A 19,960-nucleotide genomic window follows, 5' to 3' on the forward strand; every position below is an offset into this window, starting at 1 on the left:
AAGACACTAAGGCTATCAATCGACTCCACATGTCCTATAATGACCCTAGTTAGTCAAATGGCTAGTTCGTTACGCCTTGACCTTACACATTACCACATACACAGCGAATAAATAGGATACATCACGTCAATCAATTACAAGATCATTTCCGTCAATACACACTTATTCTTAATCATACGTGAAATCTTCTAAATTCGGCGAATTCACACGGATTCTTGTAATCATATTAACTAATGTAATGCATTAAATTCTTAGAACATAATTCTTATGCAACAAGACGACAAATTCAAACAATTCGTCAGACTTATCTAAAGAAGATTAATGTACAACTTCCTATGCATAAACTCAACACAGTTATACTTCATAAAGCAAATTATTACACGAATGTAGAAAAAAGATTCATGCAGATACAAATAAATAACTTCAGCAAAGCATTATATATGGCATCAACAAATTACATGGAATTGTCACACTACCTTTGCTGTCAACATTTCTCCCTCTAATCGGTAAATTAGTTCGTCGGTTCCTTTCGACAATCGTCCCCTTTTTGGACAACAGTTTTACGGAAATTTCTTGCAAATTCCCGGAGTCGTAACCTTTGGGTCTCCTCTAGTAGGAAAAGCTTAGACTGATTAAAATTCGATGCGAGCAATATTAAAACCTATGAAATTTTGTGTTGGAACACACCCTCTCATTTAACGTACCAATCAGAATCAAATATCTCTGCCGCCCTTTTTCCAGAGGCGCCAAAGTCAGGGTCAACTTGACCCTGGTAGTTTGAGTAACAGAGTTTCTGCATTCTCTCAATTGTGACAACTTTACCATGAAAATGAAGTTTTCCTTATCCTAAATTGTCCGCCTGTCTGCTGTATAAACAAATGTTTAATTAGGAACAGAATTCTCCCTCTAAAGGACATTACTGTACACGGTAGTATGGCGATATGATATGCGCTTGTCTCCATAAATCTAATTAATGGTTGTCTGGTCTCAGCTAATGTATTCTTGTTAGATCGACATAAAATTTGCCGCTTCACATCCCCTTTAGGCGTACCTTATTTATGATCTGTAGCTAATGGCAAGTACTTTTCAATATCTTTAAGATTGAAGGACTGATGACAGCCAAAGATATAAACTTTGGCAGATTAATAATTAGAGAGCTACATGCAGTGAAAGAAGAGATTAAAAGAAGTAATATGTAAAGATGCATCTGATTGGTTGTTAAAATTCTGTGTTGGCTTGACTTCACTTGCAAAGATTAGGAAGGGGTTTGTCCATGTCTATTGCATGCATGCTGGTGGCTGATGAGCCCTTTATGTGACAGGCACGTCCGTCTACAGAGGCTGCAGGGGAATGTCTTGATTGTGGTGGGTGATGCCGATGGTTCAAGGTTTTTTCTTCGCCATCGTTTTTCCTCCAAGATGGCCTGTCTGTTTTGTTCAAAAGTGCCAGCGGCCTGGTGAACTGTACATTGCCAGCTTTCACGGTTATCAGCTTGTGATGCCCATTGGCAGTGATCGATGCCACAGGTGGTGAGGGTCTTTTTCAAGGTGTCTTTATATCTCTTTTGAGGTGCCCCTCTATCATAGTGGCCAGTTGACAGCTCACCATACAGTGCGATCTTTGGCAGGCGATGATCTTCCATCCTGGACATGTGCCCTGCCCAGCGAAGCTGTATCTTCATGAGCATGGCCTCAACGCTGGTGATCCCTGCTTGTTTGAGGACTTCACTGTTGGTGACGAAGTCGCTCAAGTGGATGTTGAGGATGGTGCGGAGGCAGAGGTGGCGGCTGCAGGTGACCCAGGATTCTGCATCATATAGGAGGGTCGTCAGTATGACAGCTCTGTAGATGCTGATCTTTGTATCTCTCTTGAGACTGGTGTTGTGCCAGACTCATTTATAGAGTCTGCCAAAGGCACTGTTTGCCTTGGCCAGTCTATTGTCTATTTCTTTGTCAATCTTGGCATCAGAAGATATCACACATTCCAGGTAGGTGAACTGGTGGACTACGTTCAGCTGTATCTGGTCAGTGAAGATGGTAGGTGGTTGGTACTCTTTAAGTCTCTTTCTTTGGGAGCAGGCTGGTGAAGTACCTCAGTTTTCTTTAGGTTAGTGTTTCTCAAACTTTTTTGTCTTGCGGCGCACCAAAAAGATCTAAAAATTTTCACGGCACACCTGAAAAGATTTAACAATTTTTGTGGCGAAGAACTTGTTTATTTTTACATATATATTTAATTTTAAAGCTAATGTGAAGGATGTGCCTGCTTTCGAGAGCAAGTCAGATTGAAGCGAGGCTCCAAAGTCGGCAAACAAGCATGCATTTCATCGTCGATTTTAAGAAGTCTCTCCCTCTTTTTCGATTTGATTTCAGTCAATGTTGAAAATCCAAACCCACAAAACAACAAAGACACAAATGGCAGAATTACTTTGATTGCTTTTGAACTGATTGCAGGAGATGACTTCTTGATTGAGATCCAAAACAAATCCAGGTTCTTTTCGGGAAATGTTGACTGAAAAAATTCATCATTTTTTAAATCAATGAGTTGTTCTTCTTTTTCGGTTGTAAGATTTATAGTTTTGTTGTTTCTGAATAGATTGATCACCCATCCATATTCATCACTTGCATGTGATGGGAAGTAATGCTGCAGACCCGATTGTATAATGGGCTGCATGTATTTATTATTAGACTATTATTTTAAGTAGAACAATTGAGTTCTCTCAAGATCAAGCACAAGTCTCACGTTACGAAAGGAACCAATGAATGACAGACTGACAGAGATTGCGTTTTTATATATGTTACTTTCTTAACTTTTGCGACATTGATTTACCATTTAATTTTTCGATATGTTTAAGGTTTCAAAATGCTAGCAATATAAATATTTTTCAAAACTCCCATGGTACACCTGCAAATCTCTCGCAGCACACAGTTTGAGAATCATTGCTTTAGGTTGACCTCAAGACCAAAGAGGTGGCAAGCTTCTACAGAGCAGGATGTTACGTGCTGTAAGGCAGCTTCTGTGTGGGCAGCAAGGGTGGCATCATCTGCAAAGAGAAGTTCTCTAATCAGGTTTTCCAAGGTCTTGGTGTGAGCATGAAGTTGCCTTAAGTTGTAGAGGTTGCCATCAGTCCGAAATTGGATATAGATGCCATCTTCATCATCAAGGTCTTCTGTTGCTTTTTGGAGCATCCTGCTGAAGAAGATGGAGAACAGTGTGAGGGCTAAAACGCAACCCTGTTTCAAGCCATTTGCAATGGGGAAGGTCTGTGACAGGTTGTAATTGTTTCTGACCTGACCAAGCTGGTCTTCATGTAGTTGGATGACCATGGTAAGGAATTTAGGAGGACAGCCAAGCTTTTCAAGGATTTTCCAGAGTCCATTTCTGCTCACCGTATGAAATGCCTTCGTCAGGTCCTCAAATGTGATGTACATTCCTTTGTTTTATTCTCGGCATTTTTCCTGGATCTGTCTCAGGACAAACACCATGTCAGTTGTGCCCCTATTGGCTCTGAAGCCACATTGACTCTCTGGAGCATGTCTTCTGCAATGGTGGGCACCAGTCTGTTTAGCAACACTCTTGCAAAGATTTTGACTGCAATGGAGAGCAGAGTTATCCCTATGGTAGTTTGAGCAGTCAGACTTTTCCCCCTTGTTTTTGTACAAGGTGATGATGACTGCATCTCGGAGGTCTTGTGGAAGTTTCCCTCGCTCCCAGCAGCAAACAAAGAACTCATTGAGTTTGGTGTGTAATGCTAGGCCTTCTGCTCTCTTTTATATCTCTGGTGGGATACCATCTTTTCCTGCAGCTTTTCCTGTCTTAAGTTCTATGGCTTTTACAGTCTCTTGCAGTGTGGGTGCCATCTTTGGTGGCTGTTGTGGGATGCGATCAATAGCTGCATCCTGGACTGTACGGCTAGTGCTGAAGAGGGTGTGGAAGTGCTGTGACCATGTGGTTCAGGATAGATTCCCTGTCAGTGAGTAGCTCTTGACCATCTGCACTCCATAGGAGGTTCTGTATTTGGAAGGAGGGACCATACACTGATTTCAGCGCTTCATAGAACCCCTTGTAGTCACCAGTGTCAGTGTTCAGCTGGGTTCTTTCTGCAAGCTTTGTCCACCATTCATTTTGTATGTCTCGGAGACTGCACTGGAGGGAACTGCAGATAAGGCAGAAGGCTGCTTTCTTCTGTGGACAGGATGGTTGTGCGAGATGGGCTTGGTACACTGATCTCATTTTGACAAGCAGTTCTTGGATTTCTTAGTTGTTTTCATCAAACCAGTCTTTGTTTTTCTTAGTGGTGAATCCAAGGATTTCTTCTGAGGTTTGCGGCATGGCAGCCTTGATGTGATTCCACATCGCTTTCAGAGGTAAATCTGGGTAATTCTTCAAGTCTAGACTACAGGCTGTCTTGAAAATCTGCCTTGATGTCTTCAGACAACAGGTTTTTTATCTGGAGCTTGCTTTTCGGGGTACCTCCTTGTTGTTTGGGTTTAGGCTTGAAGTGGAAGTCGAGCTTGCATCGGACGATGGTCTGTGTAGCACTCTGCACTGGGCATCACTCTGGTATGAAGGACATCTTTTAAGTCCCTCTGGCATACTATAATGTAATCGATTAGGTGCCACTTTTTTGATCTAGGATGCATCCAGGTAGTTTTCAGGCTGTCTTTCTACTCAGATACGGCGTTTGTGATGGTGAGCTGTAATTCTGCGCAAAATTCAAGAAGCAGGCGCCCATTGTCATATCAGCCACCCACACCATGTTTCCCAAGGACGGCTTTCCAGGCTTCTGAGTCTCGGCCCACTCTGGCATTGAAATATCTGAGGATGATTATTTTTGTTGCTCTCTGGGACACTCTTGATATGTCTGTGCAGGTCAGTGTAGAATTTATCCTTTTCAGAAGGATCTGCTTGGAGTGTTGGAGCATATACATTGAAGAGTGTGGCGTTTTGTTGGTTCCCTGACGGGAGATGCATGGACAGGATGTGGTCATTGTGATCAGTGGGAAGGTTTGTTAACTTGGTGGCGATTGAGTCCTTGACCATGAAACTGACTCCTGAAAGTCATTTTTCAGTTTTTGGTTTTCCTGACCAGTACAATGTGTATCCAGTGCCGAGTTGTCTCAAACCTCCCTCCTCTGAAAGGCAGACTTCGCTAAGTGCAGCAATGTCAACAGCAAGGCGAGAGAGTTCGTGTGTGATTAAGGCAGAACGTCGTTCTGGTCTGTTGCTGACGGTTGAGTCTAGCATTGTTCTGATGTTCCAACAACCCAGTTTTAGTCTTTTGCCACAATGTGAATCAGCTGGGGCATGCCTTGTTTTTTCTGTTAAGTTTTGACCATATTGGAAGATGCTCGTTGGCTGCGGCAGGCCAACTTGGGGGTGGTGGTAAGGAGACAAGCTTTGGTTAGGCCACCTTTTCTAGGTCCCTCTCGATGCAGAGAAAGCAGTGCTGTCTCTAGAAAAGGCTGCCTGATGACTCAGGCTGTTGCTGGGTGATGGTGTTGTCTCCGGATCAACACCAGACGGCCAAAGGCCTGAGTTGCCTGCATGCAGGATTGGGACTGCGGCTTCCAGTGACATCTTTCACCCGCCGTGTTTGTCACTTTCCCATCGCTGCAGGGCTTGATAGAGTCAAACGTAAACAGTAGACAGTTCCTTCATGCCTGCGCAATGGAGCTTTTAGATGGAGTGCAGTCTCCGCAAACTGGCCCCACCCTTTAAACCTGAGGTTCATCTGCCATGGCCCAGCAAGACAGCAAGGTTTGCAGGCCGTAGGTTTTATATCAGAGTTTCTCTCTCCTAGGCAGATGGCCAACCATGACTGAAGAGATCTACCTTCCCTGCTATTTTGTTCCATAGCTGGTTGGCCACAGCCACAATCCACTAATACATATGGTGCACCCTGGTCCCGAACGCTTGGCCGTTGATCTGTAGAGACCATTTCGTCCTTGCCATGACTTCCCTGTAGAAGTTCATAGGCCTAGTGATGCAGTGTTAACATCACCCACTCAACGTCGTTTGGCCTGCCAGCTGAAGTGGTGTACCGAAGTATGTCAGGAATAATTCCTTCTTGGAGGCAGACGTGAGAGATTTGGGAGATGAATGAGGACCAGTGTGTCCGTCCACTCAGAGAATGCAGCTGCCAGACAACAAAGGTACTACCTCTATCTAGAGCCCCCTATACCCCTGTTAAAAAATTAGCAATTATGGTAATAGCATAGGTTAGCAGAAAATGACCTTTATGAGGTCGCTGTCAGATCTACATGTATAACAGTGAAGATCTGATTTTAATCAGATTGAACGCTGATATTTTTGTGATAGGGATGGTCATATTAATTACAAATCAGTTTTGGATCGCTTTAAGATGATATTCTAGTGTGGGCTGTTACAGGAAAACATATTCCACCCCAGCAAAGGCACTTTAAAGTACAACCAACCCACAACAAAAGCAATTTAAAAAAAATTTTGATCCACCATCAGATATGTTTTAATCGAAAAACACTGCCCCCTACAGAAGCATATTGTTTTAAACATCATTTCTGGTTATGGTTTGGTGGGCAGTAGAAGCGATTTTAATATTGGGTTTGGGCCAGAAGCGATTTAAAGGACTGGAGGTAATCTACTGAATTCTTATTGATCAAATAATCTCCTGCATATTTGTATTTGTATTCATTCATCACATCATAATCAATCTTTCGTCCTTTTGTTTGCTTGTATGTCTTCCATGTATGTCTTCCTTGTATGTCTTCCATGTATGTCTTCCTTGTATGTCTTCCATGTATGTCTTCCATGTATGTCTCTGATACTGTGAAATCACAAATTTTCTTGGTGGCTTATTATTAGATGTCATTGTTCAATCCCATAATGCCCACTTATATGACAGAGTGGTATAAGATGCTTGTCTTATGATCACTTGCCTCCCACATGCCATGAAAATGTTGTCAGTTACTTAAGGAAGGTCAGTGGTTCTATGTAAGTGGTCTTAAAGTACTTGGATTTTCTTCAGCACTAAAGCTGGCTGCCATATATTTTTATTCTCTTGAGCTGAAAATTGTGTCAAGCCCAAAATGATCTACCAGAAACTTGAGGTCTTATTTCTAAATAACGTAGGGTGTTGGAGATACCTAAAACACCATATCCACTGAGGCCCCATTGGCCCAAGTGTTCTAAGGTGCTTGCCTTTTATAGATCACTTGCACATCTCATCTGTCAGCGTGAGTTTGAGTCATGGATCAACCAGTTTGGGTTGTTGGTGTTTTGGGGTTCTTCCACCTAATATACTGGCTGCCATGTGAAGCCTATCGGGTGTTGAAACATGTCATTAAAACCAAAAAAATAACCCAAACTAAACCAAACAAAATAAATCATTCAACTAATCAACAGCAGCAATAGCAGCAAAAGTACTAGTCCATCATTTGTTGTCATAGCTGTACCAGTTTATCAATTTTGACTACTGTATTGTAATTTTTTGTTAACCTTTGAATATCATCAATTCTGTCTTTCTGATATTTACCTAAAAGTCATCGCTGGTTGGTACAAACAAAATTTTCATGGGTGAGCATATGAGATGGAGAAGTCTTGAGTAATCCTGCAGCAAACGCTGCTAAAAAGTTTACATTTTAGCTAGGGGTGAAACGATTCATCAGTATGTCGATACTTTTGCAGTTGGACTTGGATTATATACTTGATTCATAATCAATGAACAGGTTGTAAAATTTATGTGTTTATTTTGGAGTGATGTTCCTCCATCAGAGTCAATATTTGAATATACCAAAGGTGAAATTAGTACAGTTGCATCATAAATTACTATCATGGCTACATTTTTAATGGAAGACTTTAATGCCAGAACTCATAGCTTTAGTGATTTTCGGGTTAAAAGATGACTTTCTTCTCAAACAATTCAATTTTAGTGCAGATTATATTTCTTTTTAACGATAAGACTTCCTGACATGTACAAATTTCACAAGAAATGAGCAACATCTGATTTGGAAATAAATACCACTGGGAAAATACTGATAGGAATATGTGGAAATAATGATATTGTTTAAATGGACAATGTGGTGACAATATGAGTGCTGGTTGTACAAGTTTGCGAAATACATCTTGTACAACTATTCTGTTGTTTCTAACAACTCTCTGTAATATGGCAATAAGTTCTGCACACATGAAGTTGACCCACTTTTTATGTTAGTCACTTCTTAAAAGTTTTATATTTTACAACAAAACTAAGTACATTTTACCTGTTGATCATAATACATGATCAAAATATTGAGATTGCAAGAAAATAAAAGTTACAATTTTATTCAAGATTGCAACAAATATAGAAGTTACAATTTTATTAAAAGTACTGGTATCAGTGAAACTAAAGGAGATGGTAAAAAAGAATCAAGATGAACATAGTAGTGTAGTAAAGAATCCATATATCAGAATGACATCAACAGTCTTTTTTTCATCAATTTCATCATTAGTTAATGACACTACTTCAGAATGTTTTGTAATATATAATAGTAATCAGTTTTGTAATATACATACCAAATGATGGTTTGAAACTAACTGCTGAAAGGTTTCCAGTATCATTTTCCCAACAGACTTATATATTTGAAATTCATTGTCGTCATGACTATCACCAGCCAGAATTTGCAGACTGAAAAAGTCATCTGAAGACAAGCCATGTTGTGATTCATCCATTTTGGGTTTTTATGTGCCCCTTTGAAATGCACATTTGCAGAACATCATTGATGAATGTAAGGTTAAAACTACCATAAAATGTTTGTTTCCGGGCCCAATGCACCAATCAAATATAATAAACAGCCATTCATGTTGAACTGAAGTATTCGGCTGTTTCACTATTTGTCTTCATCAAATTGAATGTCGCAAGACCTCTGCTGACGGTGCTAAGTACGTCATGACGTGCACTTTTTCTGTTAGAAACATGTCCTGGCATCATTTCTGACCCAGTATGTTTTATTCACGCGAGTTAGACCGCTAAGAGGGGGTTTAGGTGCCATTTTAAATATATATTAGGCTTTTTGTTTTTACTGAGAACCCCACCAGTGATTTTACATTTTGTTCACACAACCCACATCAGAAGTGATTTCCGTAACCAATCCTCCACTGTCAGAGTCAAAATAGTTTGAAACACAACCTCCTGCAGAAGTTTTTTAAAGTGCCATTGGGGTGGGGGATAGCTATTCTGCTGGAACAACCCTAATTTGGAGAGAGGTATAGTGTTGGGTTTTAAAGGGTACAGGTTAGAGTAGGCCCATAAATCAGCCCTTCACCTCTGAAGATATTGATTGGAGGTTATGGGGCTGATATCACCTATTCATTAAAACATGCAAAAATCTGCAGTTTTTTTTTTTGCTGCACACATCGTTGTACATTTTTCACACCTAAAGGTATTTTTCATGGCTGTGGATCTACCATCATCTAAAGGGTTCATTTGGTGACATGTAGATTATATTTCTGAAGCAAATCCTATGTTTGGTGACTTGTAAATCCACATGGAATACCACAACCCTCTGTCCTGTGGCCAGTTTGAATTTCATGCTAAATATGGCTATTTCCAATTACTGGTATGTGTCTAAAGTGTACGCAGGATTGTTCTGGAAAGATTTGCATGGAGCATAATTGCACATTTTAATGAACAGGTGACATCAGATCCACGTATTGTTCATCATTATTGACACAGGTTTGGGGGGTTGATTTATCAGACTAAGGTTAGAAGCACCCCTATATTTCTGTCTAGCCAGACATGGAAATCCAGGGGTCAGGGTCAGGAAGCTGTTTGACACATCTCATGGGAAATGACCTGATTGATAGGATTCCATCTGGTCTTTTAAATCATATCAGTCATCAGAAAATACCGTTAAAATTTTTTTTAAAGAAACATTTACTTCCAAACCTGGGAGTAAAATATCCACATCACTAAAATGTTATCTATAGTTTGAAGTTGTTTTAAAATGCATCTCTTTCTTTTTAATCAGGGACATTTTTCACAATGCCAGAAACTGAGACAAAAAAGCGTCTGCGGTTAATTACATACATGTCACCAGGTATTCCAGTTGAATTGTTTGAGACAATAAGGGACTACCTCGAACAGGTGACAGGACTGGAGGCAAGTTTGCTATATGAATCACGTTTTGATGGCCCTCCACTCGACAGGATCAACCCCTTCACTGAAGATGAGGTGGATATAGGTAACCAGAAGCTGATGGCATTTTAATGTCATTAAATTTGTAAATGGTCAGTACATGCAAGATGTTAACAATTCAAAGTTGCAAAAATCAAAAGTCGTTACTGTTAAAAAGAATTGTGCAAAGTCTGCTTGTTTATACTTGATTAATGTACAAGAGAATGAAGTAATTCTAGTTTTAGTAAAAGCATTATTGGTAGGTTTTCTTCTTGGAATTATGTTAGTCTGTTGTATGGTATTAAGTGTGAATTGGCAGTGAATGATGATATTACATTAAGTTTGAAGACCACTCTGGTGGCCTAAGTGGTTAGAGTATCTGCCTTGAATGCGGGTGGTCATGGGTTCGAATCCCAGCTGAGTACTAGAGACTTGTAAAAAATGGTACTTGCAGCTGCCTCTGTGCAGTGACTGGTACCTTTTGGAATGTCTTTGACAGAGTCAGATTTACAATCGGCCAAAGAGATCTTATTGCACATTGGAGAAAATAATTATCCTTGTCACATGTAAAGATTGCTCGAATCACACTACTAGATTTATTAACCTTCTGTGTAGAATTAAGTAGATCTGAAGTTTTTACAACTTCAACTGGTTCAGGAATTTAATTACAGAAAACCATTATTTGTAATGATCCTCAAGGTAGGAGGACTAGACTATGTCCAAAATGAAGTTAACAAGGGAAGTGCACCATTGAATATGACAAGAACTTGTGAAAGTGGCATGCGATGTTGACCAGTTTGTGGCAGATATCAACCCAGTTTAGCATACTAAAAAATGGAGGTAATAACTGTGCTAGAAAATCAGATAGCCCATTGCCCAGGGTCAAAATTAGATAGCCTGTTGCCTAGGGTCAAAATCAGATAGCCTGTTGCCCAAGGTCAAAATCAGATAGCCTGTTGCCCAGTGTCTCTCTAAATCTAGATCAGGCCTGTTTCATGTTCTGAGTTGTCTATTAAGCTCATCCCCAAAAAGTTATATAATTTTCCCGAAAGAAATAATCAGCACACGGGTAAAATGTGCCATTTTCACTTTTATTTTTATGAAAGGCACTGGTAAATTATGAATATTTAGCCATCCTTACCCATTCAGGGTCTCCATTTTGTTGCTACCACTACCTCATTAAGACTGGTTTCTTTTCATTTCAACATTTAAGCAAGAAAGACTAGTGAGAGAGCAAGATAGACTTTCATATAATGATGCTCAGATATGATGGCTGATCACATTTTGTTTTCACCCACTTGTCCAGGACAGAAAATTCACTTGTCCCACCTTAATTTCACTTGCCAAATATTGTAATCACTTGCCAAGATTTGATGAAATGTATGTGCTTTAATCTATGGAGATTAGAAACCAAATAATGTACAAACTAATTTACTTATTAACAGAATTTTAATTAAAAAAATATTGGTTGATACTACATATTTAGCTGGGGCCCCGAGTGGCCTAGTGGTCTAAAGCGCTCTCTGTTATGGATCGCTGCCATCTCACCTCTGTCTGGTCACTTAACCCAAAATGCTGTCAAGTATTAATAGAAATTACGCACATGAAACAGCTATGAATGATCAGTAGTAGCTGTGATATATGTAAATATATACATGGGAAGTGGTAGAATCAAGTGTTCAGGGCCCCAAGGGCATAAATGGCCAGATAAAAGATAAAGTGATTGAAGCATGAAAGTACAGACTTGCCCAACTTTTTGAAATAAGAAAAAGTACCTGTCCCAGATTAGTGACTAGAGAATTTTTGTTTGCCCAATGTGGAAAATGAATAATCCTGGACATCAGGCTATGGGATATGATGAGTCCTGTATAATTAATCTTCACCCTGCTGACTACCAACCAACATCAGGCTATGGGATATGATGAGTCCTGTATAATTAATCTTCACCCTGCTGACTACCAACTAGCATCAGGCTATGGGATATGATCAGTCCTGTATAATTAATCTTCACCCTGCTGACTACCAACCAGCATCAGGCTATGGGATATGATCAGTCCTGTATAATTAATCTTCACCCTGCTGACCACCAACTAGCATCAGGCTATGGGATATGATCAGTCCTGTATAATTAATCTTCACCCTGCTGACTACCAACCAATATCAGGCTATGGGATATGATCAGTCCTGTATAATTAATCTTCACCCTGCTGACTACCAACCAACAGATGCCAGCATGACATTTTATTTGTAATAATAATACTACAGTTATACTCATAGCTCATAGTGACATAATTTATATGGTCTGTTAATAATAATACTACATTTATACTCATAACTCAAAGTGACATAATATAGATGGTCTGTTAATAATACTACAGTTATACTCATAGCTCATAGTGACATAATATAGATGGTCTGTTATAGCACAAATTGCAGTTGGCTAATTATTCAGTTTAAGAATGGTAGTGCATAGCAGTGGGCCATACTTGGGAGTACAAGTCAAGACATTTGAGTTAAGGAAGCAATTAGTGCACAGCAGTGGGCCATACTTGGGAGTACAAGTCAAGACATTTGAGTTAAGGAAGCAATTAGTGCACAGCAGTGGGCCATACTTGGGAGTACAAGTCATTTGAGTTAAGGAAGCAATGTTTATCTGAATTGTTACCTCAAAGTAATTGACAATCTCAGTTATTCTACCAATTAAACTTGAATAGTTTGATCTTGTACACAGTGGTATGATTATTTGCAACAAAAAATTCTGACAAATCAGACTTTACTGATGTAAATAAACTGCTGTTTTGATTATGTAATTTCTCATTTAGAAACAACAACAGTTCTATAAAGGATCTGAATTTTTGTTTCAACATCATAAATAAATACAGTTGTTAATTAGCTCACTTCTGAAATGAAAATGTTTAATCTTGTAATGAAATTTGCAGTTACCTATAAAAAGCTCATGAACGAAAAAAGTAATTCCTAATTCATTAACCCTGTATGCCACATTTATGTGTCCTAAAGCAGTATCCTCACTTCTGAGCCCTATAACTTCAACATCATTTATGATTTACCACAATGTGTGATATTTATGAAAAGTAGCAAAGATCTAGTTGTATAACGTTGACTTCCTATTCATTTTATAAAAATCCAACAGAAGAAACTTAGTATCTGTGACCTGAATATTTTCAGGCCAAAATTACAAGATTTGGAAGAAGAGTTTGTGTCTGGATTTTGGACTTTTTAGCCTCAGATCTAAATCAGACAGGTCTGAACTGCAAACAAAAAGATGAACCTTTGCTGAAAGTATGACTAGTTTTAGGTTAGGACCAGGACACTTAATCATGGGTCCAATTTGCCAAAAGAAAAGAGAGAAAGAAGGTCCAGTTATCACTGTTAAGCACATGCATGTCAATTGAAAATATCTTTTATACACCTAAGCATCCTGTGGAATGAATATCTTGTGAAAAGAGATATGTTGGGGTTTATCTAAAGTAGGCCCAAAAATGCATTTCCTACCCACCCACCCCCATTTCAGGCAAGAATTTATACGGGTTAATTAGTTTGCTAAATGTCTGAAGACTTGGCTGGTGGGAGGGGGGTTGTCAGTTAAAGGTTTTCAGACATTTTTTTTTGAAAATTGTTTTGTTTGTTCCTGAGATTTTGTAATCAATAAAGTATTTAAGAACTATTTGCCTTTGCACTAAAACCCATTCATGTGTTGATGTGCCATAAAATATCAAACCAAGCCATTATCATGGAGAATTAATTAACCCTAGTTCTCCATTTAATATGTGAATTTTATTAATTATGTAGTAACAGAGATTCAGATATATCATTATACTTTTTTCCTACCTTATTAGGTTTTATGACCAGTACAGCATTCATGAGACAGCTGAATCATGGCAACAAAGACATGGAACTCTGCAATGCAGCCGCCTATCATCTGCATCTGAAAAATACTGGCCGACCAATCTACTTTGGTGATGTCATCATCCGCAAGGACGATGAGTATGGAGGATCATGCAAAATTCTTGATCTGTGATAACAATAGACTTTGCCTTGTCTGTGCATGGGATTAATTATTCAGATTAATTAAGTTAAAGTTTGTGAAAGTCGCATACTTCATTATCAAATGATTTATTCAACCAAAACACTGGATTTTTACTTGCCGAAAGGTTTTATTCCAGGGTTTCCAGTTTCTTCTCTTTAACAAAAAAAACCTGTTATAATCCTGTTCACAGGCAAGACACCATGTTAGAAATGTTGGTATTGTGTTGAGCTCGTGTTAGTGGAATTTGAGACATAGCAGTCACTTTTCTGTTGGTAGCAGTGTTGTTGGGAATAATTCTTTATGTTTTTGGTTACAGTTTTGCAATAATGCTCTGACATAGGGTTTGATGTGGAGTTTCTGGCCGTGATTTTGTTGGAGGGGGTTTGATTCAAAAGCAAGTTTAATAACCTTGCACAGTGTACTCAAAATAACTGAGATGGCATGGCATTCCAGATATTTAATCTTCGGCTTCATGGCAAGAAGGTTGTGATGAAAAGCCATTCTTCTTCAAATGCTATTTCCATTATTACAAGCATTTTGGAAGTTTTCTGCTTTAAAGCAGGTTGGAGGAGTGTACTTTTGTCAGGGATGTATACCCCTTCTATCAAATTTCAACCTTACTGTTCATTCTTTGAGGACAAAATTTATGGCTTTTCAGTGTTACCACTTTGCCTTCCTTACACACTTAAGTGGAGGCCCTGAGTGGCCAAGTGGTCTAAAACGCTTTCTGTTACCAATCACTGCCATCTCACCTCGTGGGTTCGAGTCTCAGATTTGGCCAGTGTGGGTATGTGAGAAAGCTTGCCAGTAGCTTCTCGTGGGTTGGTGGGGTTTTCCCGGGTTCTTCCTCAACCATTAATACTGGCCGTCATGTGTCCCCTTATATTGTTATTGCTGTATTTAAATAAGCACAGATCTGGCCTGTGAAAACTTGTATACTGTTGCGGTATAATGTACACTGTGGTCAGATACATACGGCTAAGTTTTCTGTATTATTCTAGTCTTAGCATCATTTTAGTTATATATGTTGTTATGACTATAGTTTTATCTAAGTAACAAAAAAGCAAAATCGACAAGTTTGATAAAATTCATCAAATAATTTATTTCTTCAAGTTGAAAAGTTAAGAGAAACTGACAGTATTGTGAATTAAATCCCAAATATTTATAAAAGTTCTATCACAAGTCTGAAAGTATAGAGTATTCAGAATGAATTCCAATTTGGAATATGCTGATATACCAGTGGTCTTGAGTGTGCCTATCATGTCATGATGTATAACAATGATATAATCCATGTCTTTGAATGAATTCACAATAATCCCCAAATAGTGTTTCAGTCCAAAAGTCAATAAGCACTTAACTTAATAATTTCAATAAATAAATTCTAACAAATTATCTTCTTTGATTATATGGATGGCCCTTCAAAAACACCATGCTGATTCAGTTAAACATTGCTCAGACACTGTATTGTAACAAAGAAGTATCAAATACTGTGGTTTAAAATGAGAAAGAAAACAAAAACCCAAGTTTATTTTCTGAAGAAAAGTAAATAAATTGCAAATTTACTAGTACCTAGACAAAGCAAAGTGACCACCAGTATGTTCAGCTTTTTCGGCACTGATTACCTCAAAAGACCATGCTGAGTCAATGAAGCACTGTCCACCTTTAAAGATGCCACACTGTCAGTTAAATGTTGCTGCTATATCGTAACAAAGAACCGAGCTTATTTCCCAAAAAAAGTAAATACATTGCAAATTTACCATGGTAGGTGCATTATAACTGTTCAGCATACCAAAGAAAGGTAAATACATTGCAAATTTACCTTGACAGGTGCATTATGACTGTTCAGCATACCACAGAAAAGTAAATACATTGCAAATTTACCTTGACAGGTGCATTATAACTTCAGCATACCAAAGAAAGGTAAATACATTGCAAATTTACCTTGACAAGTGCATTATAACTGTTCAGCATACCACAGAAAAGTAAATACATTGCAAATTTACCTTGACAGGTGCATTATAACTGTTCAGCATACCAAAGAAAGGTAAATACATTGCAAATTTACCTTGACAGGTGCATTATAACTGTTCAGCATACCACAGAAAAGTAAATACATTGCAAATTTACCTTGACAGGTGCATTATAACTGTTCAGCATACCACAGAAAAGTAAATACATTGCAAATTTACCTTGACAGGTGCATTATAACTGTTCAGCATACCACAGAAAAGTAAATACATTGCAAATTTACCTTGACAGGTGCATTATAACTGTTCAGCATATCAATGCTTAGCTGGCTCTGATTACAGTGGAACCCTGCTATAACGCAATAATTGGGGTCCAAAAAATTGGATTACGTTAATATCGGGGTCACGTTAATGCGGGGTTTTACAGTATTTTTACTTTTTTCAGAGAACAACTGATTGGCACATATATATGCATACCTGTCTAATGTATATGATGAATAGGGTATCAACACAGTTTACTGTTGTCCCGTCGTGAAATTCAGTTCATAAATAATGCATGTAATTCCATTGAAAAATTGCACACAGATTTACAATATTCAATACTTTTTCCCCATATCATTGTGTCTGAATTCAATGTCTAATATATAGCATGAACAGAGTATCAACACCATTTACTTACTGTCTGATATTGTATTGTCGGGGCTTGAAATTAATCCATACAATATGTGATTCCATTGCAAAAAGTGCATACATATTTAAACTATTCAATAATTTTGTCACAGATCATTATGTGTCTGAGTTAACAGCAAGATTAGGTTAAGAAAGAGGAAGCACATGTACGCTTCATTCTGTTCTAGGGTCTATGAACGGTGTCTGTACAAATTTCATACTGCTAAAATTTTCTCACATGGGTTTCCGTGTACATTTATCCATTGCAAATTTCCAATACTTAACACTTGTATGCCTATTCATTTGAATGACTACAACAAGAATAATTACCAATCAACACATGCTTTAAGTGTGCATAGAACTTTTACTTCAGATTTTGTGAATATCGAAAGAAACGTGTGAAAACTGCTATACTAGTCATTGTGCAAAGTGCAGAAAATGACTTGCATTTGTGAACTTGCTTCTCCATAACGGTGAAATATATTTATAAAAAATAGGGAATTGATAACGAGTTTATAAGCAAACACCATACCCACGTAAAACCGAGAACTAAATGCAGTAAGCCTGCAGTGGTCACGAGTCACTTTATAAATAAATTTTTTTTAAAGCTGAACGCATGTACAATTTCATACCCTTTCAATTTCCAGCTAATAAAGCGGACATAATTTACTGGTCAACTGATTGCGTCTAATAACACCGCCAATCCCAGCAAACATGTTGCCAGCTTTTGTTTAATGATGTTTATTAAATTGTGAGAATCTTTTATCAACCATCGCATTGTCTGATGCTTGGTTGTGTTTGCAGTTAAAGAAGAAACACATGTTGGCTATTGTTTGAGCAACGATTGTACACAGAATTAATTGAAGACAATCACAAGGACGACTTACTGACTTTACTCATGGACCAGTAGTAAGTAACATTTCCGATAATGTTTATTTTGGCATTACACATCAAGAACCTGGTGATATTGTTAAATTTCAGAAGCTACGCCACAATCATTATATTAAAATTCATACGCGAACTCTTTCCCAAAATAATAATAAATGTTTTACACACTATTTCTCCTACTTAAAAATAATAATTCCTTGTACAAGAAAAATACACATGCATTGATCATATTAAATTCAGATTCATATGCGATCTCTTCCCCATAATGATAATAAATTTCTTATACACTATTTCATGTACTTTGAAGAAAAAATTTCATGTGCGAATGAATATACGAAATTTCAGGAGCCACGCCACAACCATGTTATATCCGAATTCGCGTTATAGCTGGGTTGCACTGTACCTTGAAAAGTCTAGTATGAGTCAGTGAGAAGCCTTAATCACTGTACAGTCACAGATATATATAACAAACTATGATTCAAGATAAGAAATAAAAATGAGAAGTTTATTTTCCAAGGAAGAACAAAAAATGTTTGCAACTTTATACATTAATTGCTTATATTGTTTATACATTAATTGCTTATATTGTTTATACAGTAATTGCTTATATTGTTTCACTATATGTCAGTGGTACCGTAACAAACTAATATGTCGGCTTAATGTACCTCTGAAGGCAGTGGAGTGTCTCCCACTCAGGATTGTCATTTACATATCAACATTCAAGAGGTGAAAGCCATTTTGGAAGCTTTTCCTTGGTGACAGAAAGAACTATATGGGAAGGAAGTTCTCATTAAATGACTACTACACTGTGGTGACTTATCTCAGATGGCAAGATGGAACCCCGACCACTGCATTGGGATTTTCTAAAGGGGTTATCTTCATCAACAAATCCATGTCCATGTTCATCCTATTCCAGGCTGATTAAGAAGAAGAAAGCAATTTTTTTATTGTAAAATATGTTTTTTGAATAATACTTACCCCATCATAATACGCATTAGTTAAATCCATATAGAGAGCGTGTCTTCCACTCCAGTAGTAACTTAAGCATCACTCTAGCTGCCACTTAGGTATGCAAATAACTTTTAGCCTGGGAGGGCAGGATTTGCGATGTAGTATTAGTTCTTCTTTCTAAGGTATTATGATTAAGTAAGTATAATTGAAGAAACATTTTTCTAGAGGAAATAGGTATCCCATTATGAGAAGTTTAAATACAGTTGTTGTTTTTGTTGTTGTTGTTGTAGGGTTTAATGCCATTTTTCAGCTATACATGGCAGCTGGCATTAATGGCGAAGGAAGAACTCGGGGAAAACCCCGGAAGAACCACCGACCCATGAAAAGCTGCTGGCAAGCTTTCTCACATACCCACATTAGCTGAATCCGAGACTCGAACCCACACAGACAGAGGTGAGATGGCAGTGATCTGTTCAGACATCACTGATTGTATTCGGCTGTAACTGGTTGAATATTATTAGTACATGTCTATATCAATGGCTTGTATTCAGATATCAATGGTTGTATTCAGCTGTAACGGGTGGAATATTAGTACATGTCTATATCAATGGCTTGTATTCAGATATCAGTGGTTGTATTCAGCTGTAACGGGTGGAATATTAGTACATGTCTATATCAGTGGCTTGTATTCAGATGTCAGTGGTTGTATTCAGCTGTAACTGGTTTCTTAGTACATGTCTGAAGTGTGTACTCTGATATTCTGCATAAGTAACATCATTAACACCATTCATGTGAGGATGCATTTTACAGAAGTTTTGTTGGGGTTATAGATATATGAAGTTTTTCACCTGTTAAAATTATGTTTTGTTACAACCTGCCAACTCTTACAATTTTGCCCTAAGTCTTACAAAAATTACCCTTAAAATATGTCCTTACTGCATACTAGCAAAAACTACGGAAAAATGATCGTTGCTGAAAAATCTGGATAATTGGTTCATCCGTGTTTTATTTTGATCCTGGTTTCATCTTAGAATGGTGAAATTAGTCAGGGAACCTAACTTTACAGCATACCCCAGATGCTTTGAACTGCACCTGTTTATTCATGCGAAGCATCTGCATGATCAAACTGTTGATTATAGAATTTTTAAAAATGGCAACCAGAAAGTGATGCATGTTTAAGATGAAATGGAAAATAAGTTTCTCGAAAGGTGGTAATAATCAACATAGAAGAATAAAAAGGAATATTCAGATTCTTGTGACTAAAAGCTGGAAAGGACACAATTATGTTTATTGGACATCACATGCCAA

General features: G+C 38.0%; 1 protein-coding gene across 2 annotated transcripts in view; it reads left to right on the forward strand.

Moving 5' to 3' along the window:
* The window catches only part of LOC149775148 (uncharacterized), a 57,649-nt gene that overhangs the window by 15,127 nt on the left and 22,562 nt on the right, over window positions 1-19,960 (forward strand). For both annotated transcript variants that reach the window (XM_089944141.1, XM_089944140.1), the window contains exons 2-3: window positions 9,984-10,196; window positions 13,987-14,134. In XM_089944141.1, the coding sequence (XP_089800267.1) occupies window positions 9,998-10,196; window positions 13,987-14,134 (347 nt within the window). In that variant the 5' untranslated portion in view covers window positions 9,984-9,997. The remainder of the gene's footprint in view (window positions 1-9,983; window positions 10,197-13,986; window positions 14,135-19,960) is intronic.

The sequence above is a fragment of the Sinohyriopsis cumingii genome, chromosome 19 (assembly GCF_028554795.1).
Source record: "Sinohyriopsis cumingii isolate HCF-2022 chromosome 19, ASM2855479v2, whole genome shotgun sequence".
NCBI lineage: Eukaryota > Metazoa > Mollusca > Bivalvia > Unionida > Unionidae > Sinohyriopsis > Sinohyriopsis cumingii.